Below are 3,584 nucleotides of genomic sequence, written 5' to 3' on the forward strand. Positions count from 1 at the left end.
TTGCAAAGGGGTCACAGAAGGGTTGGTAGGCCCCCTCTATTTGGGGATTTGAGGGCTCTGCTCCCCAAAAAAATATGGATGATATTTTGTTACGTTTTTGTAATATTTAGCAGATGATTTCTGAGTCCATTTTTTTTTAATTATGATTAAGGAATTAAGTTTGTAATCTAATTCAACTCAATGTATTGTGATTTGGATATTGCAAGATCCTATATATGGTATTTTAAATGGTGAAGATATACAATGAGATAAGAGAATGCATGCTTCCACAATCCATAAGCATATATAATTTTGGATATTGATATTGTGTGAGTTGGTGAGGATATTGTCCAATGTTTCTGGTGGATACTCCAGTGAAGTAATGTGATTAGAAAAGAGATATTATAAAGGTGCTAGGAAAGAGAGGTTATGGTTGTTATGTGAAATAGAACCATTAGAAAGGCTCAAAGTCAATATGTTGATTAAAATATAAATACAGAATTTAAAATTAATATTAATATTTAATTAGTTTTAATTAAGCCAATAAATAAAATAATCCAAAAAATATTAAAATAGTTTTAATTAAACCAAGAAAATAAATAATTCAAATTTATTGATAAGAAATATTATATTAATGGGAAAGAAATTTTAGAGAGAAAAAAGAGTAAAAAAGGAAGAAATTTTAGGTTCTAACATGGATCTAGGCTAGTTAATTATAAAAAGAATTAATATATGAGTTATACATAAATACATTGAAAATAATATGTAACAAGAATTTTAGCTATAGAGAGTTAGGAGCACTTTACTATGGAGATTCTTAATGTATAAACAAAATTATGTTATAATAGCATGAGTCAATACCATAGTTTATTAATATCACATGCCCAAAAAACCATAATTCATGTGCATATGATACATTCATATCATATTTTTTAATTAATCAATTTAATTAAAAAATAAAAAAAACCATAAATACTTTTGAAATAAATCTCAACCTTTAATTTATAACTACAACTAAAAATATTTTAAAATATTCTCAATTTTCCATTAAAAAAAAACTAACACATAAAAAAGTTTTCTAATTTTCTGAAGTTTTGGCTTTTTAATTTGAATTTAGTGCTCCAATGCTTTGTGAAATGATAATTCGTTTTGGCTTTTTTAATTTGACTTTAGTGCTCCAACCCTTTGTGAAATAATAATTCTGGTTCGTTAAATCATATTTTGATTCCATAAAAGAACTCAACACCTTGAGAAACCTCGCATTTCTATTATAAAAATCATCCAACTTAAATATGTAAATTTATATCCAATTTTAAATAAAAATAATTAAAAAAAAATATTTTTCAAAACGAAAAAGCATCATTGTATTATATTGAGACTATATAAAGGTTTCAAATAGTACAGAACATCAGCTCTCAGAAGCTGGAGGATCTTGATTTTGAAGGCAAAAACTGAGAACAAAAACTAAAGAATGATTCCCCCCAGAAGGGAAAAGAAATCATCAGAGCTGTTTCAAAAACCATCAGTCATAAACCAAAACCAGTCATATATGCCTCACATACCAGACTATTCAGATATGAAAACTAGATCTTAGAGCTCGCTGGACACCCATATACCACGACATGTACAAAGATTAAACACAAAAGAGGATAAAGAAAAATTCTGAGAAAAAAAACCATAGGAGATTCAAGATCCAGGTATAGAGAAATCCTGGATAAAACAGGAATTCTCACCATATATTATCTTCAAGGACCAGGTACCTGTACCTAGAAGCAGACCCTCCTTTGACAGGCAATCCGCTTGTTTATTCTGAGCACGGCAAATGTGATGAATGGAACTGTCTTTCATGAGTCCCCAGTAAAACATGATCCTGTCCATCCAACCTGTTAGGTGTGGGCTCCTGATGTGGCTCGATCCCATGACATGATCAATCACAGATTTGGAGTCACCAAAAATTGAAATAGCCTGTATATCAAAAAAGTTGCAGAAAGCGAGAAGACTCGCTAACGCCCTCGCCTCAGCCTTACTGTTAGTGCCCTTTCCTCCATTCCAAGCCATAAAGTATTGAAGGTTCTTGTCCATTATGATGTGAACCCCGCATCCACAATTGTTTTGTTGCTCAGCACCATCAAAAAATGCTCTTGGGGATTCTGTGCGGAGGCGTTCATTCTCTTTTCTGTTGCCTTTTTTCATTTTGGGCTGCTTTTTTGGCATCGAATCATAGATGGATATGACATGTTGCAATATAGACTTGAGGGAGTTCTTTGATTCTTTGAAAATTTTGCTATTTCTCCATTTCCAAGCGCACCATAGGACAATAATAATCATGGGCCTCCATGAGTCTCTTTGTCCACTCCACCAATAAAAAGCTCCTTCCAGGCGCATGCCGAGGGGAGAGCGACAATTGTGTAAGATTTACTTTGTGGGTTTTCCTAATTACTTTAAACCCCTTAACCAAGATCTACTCCTTTGTAAGAAATCAAAATCAATGCACGGCGGAACTTACTTTCCATCTTCAAAAGGCTCCTGGGCTTTACTTGAGTTGTTGGCTCTTAAATCCTTCCAAGAACTTGCAATCCTTTTCTCTGGCTATCCTAAATGACAGAGTATCTAGTCTTCAATGGAGCAGACAATTTTTCTGAGTGATTGCAAGCCTTGGAGACTCAGCCCTTTTATAGCAGTGCAAAACCCCAATCCTAGGGCAGCCTAAAATTTAGCTGAAACAAGTCTGTCAAGAAATCTGAAATTTCAGATTTTGAAATCAATCAATCAATCAATCAATCAATTAATCAGAATAGATTCTGATTTCCTTATTCAGCTCAAATTTATTACTGCTATTATTTTTAATCAATTATAATCGGTCCATTAACAATTGTAATTGATTAACATTATTCTATATGTATTTGTATCCAAATCCTTATTTAAATACGTATAATGCCATGGTTTAATTAATCACATTATTTGGCATGTTTTAATCATTACATAAATGTAATCTCGCTGACAGTATTTGACATTATAATCACAATGCACGTATGTCCAACTTAATATTTGTAATTAGACGTCTCTAAATCCAACAATCTCCCACATGGACAAGTGCAACCTTTTGATTATATATCCTTAACTTTATTGCATGCAACTTTTCTGTCTTTACTTATCGTATTTCTTAAACAATTCCGTCCATCAATTATGCTAACAAAGGACTTAAGCGGCATTTGTCACATTTATTCGCAACTAAACTGACATAAATCACGCTGCCAACATAACTGAATGACATGAATCTGATTTGGACATATAGTTTAGAAATTTCACGCAAGTGTGATTAGACGTGCCTATTTCTAATTTAGTCACCTTTACTTTACTTTATGAGGCCAAAAAATTTAAACTTTAAAGAAAGAAATAATGAAACTGAAACTGAATGCAACTTGTATATATCATCAAAATTGTTTACAATTGCACTACATAGAACATCAAAAACAGAACTTAAAACATATTCAGACTCCCACATTTTTCTAATTATCCTAAACAGATATTACACCCATACAAGAAACATGTTGGTGAAACTTCTTGGGTGGTAATCCTTTAGTAAGAGGATCCGCAATCATGGA

The 3,584-nt window shown here is 32.2% G+C and overlaps 1 protein-coding gene across 1 annotated transcript; it reads right to left on the reverse strand.

The window, feature by feature from the left end:
• Positions 1-1,665: 1,665 nt before the first annotated feature.
• On the reverse strand, positions 1,666-2,193 carry LOC149185157 (uncharacterized). The gene has a single exon (XM_089415569.1). The coding sequence runs from the start codon at positions 2,191-2,193 to the stop codon at positions 1,666-1,668; it is 528 nt and encodes a 175-aa protein (XP_089271695.1).
• Between the last annotated feature and the right edge of the window lie 1,391 nt (positions 2,194-3,584).

The sequence above is a fragment of the Pinus tabuliformis genome, chromosome 3_2 (assembly GCF_031772625.1).
Source record: "Pinus tabuliformis cultivar Carrire ecotype Pingquan chromosome 3_2, CPIR1, whole genome shotgun sequence".
In the NCBI taxonomy this organism is placed as follows: domain Eukaryota; kingdom Viridiplantae; phylum Streptophyta; class Pinopsida; order Pinales; family Pinaceae; genus Pinus; species Pinus tabuliformis.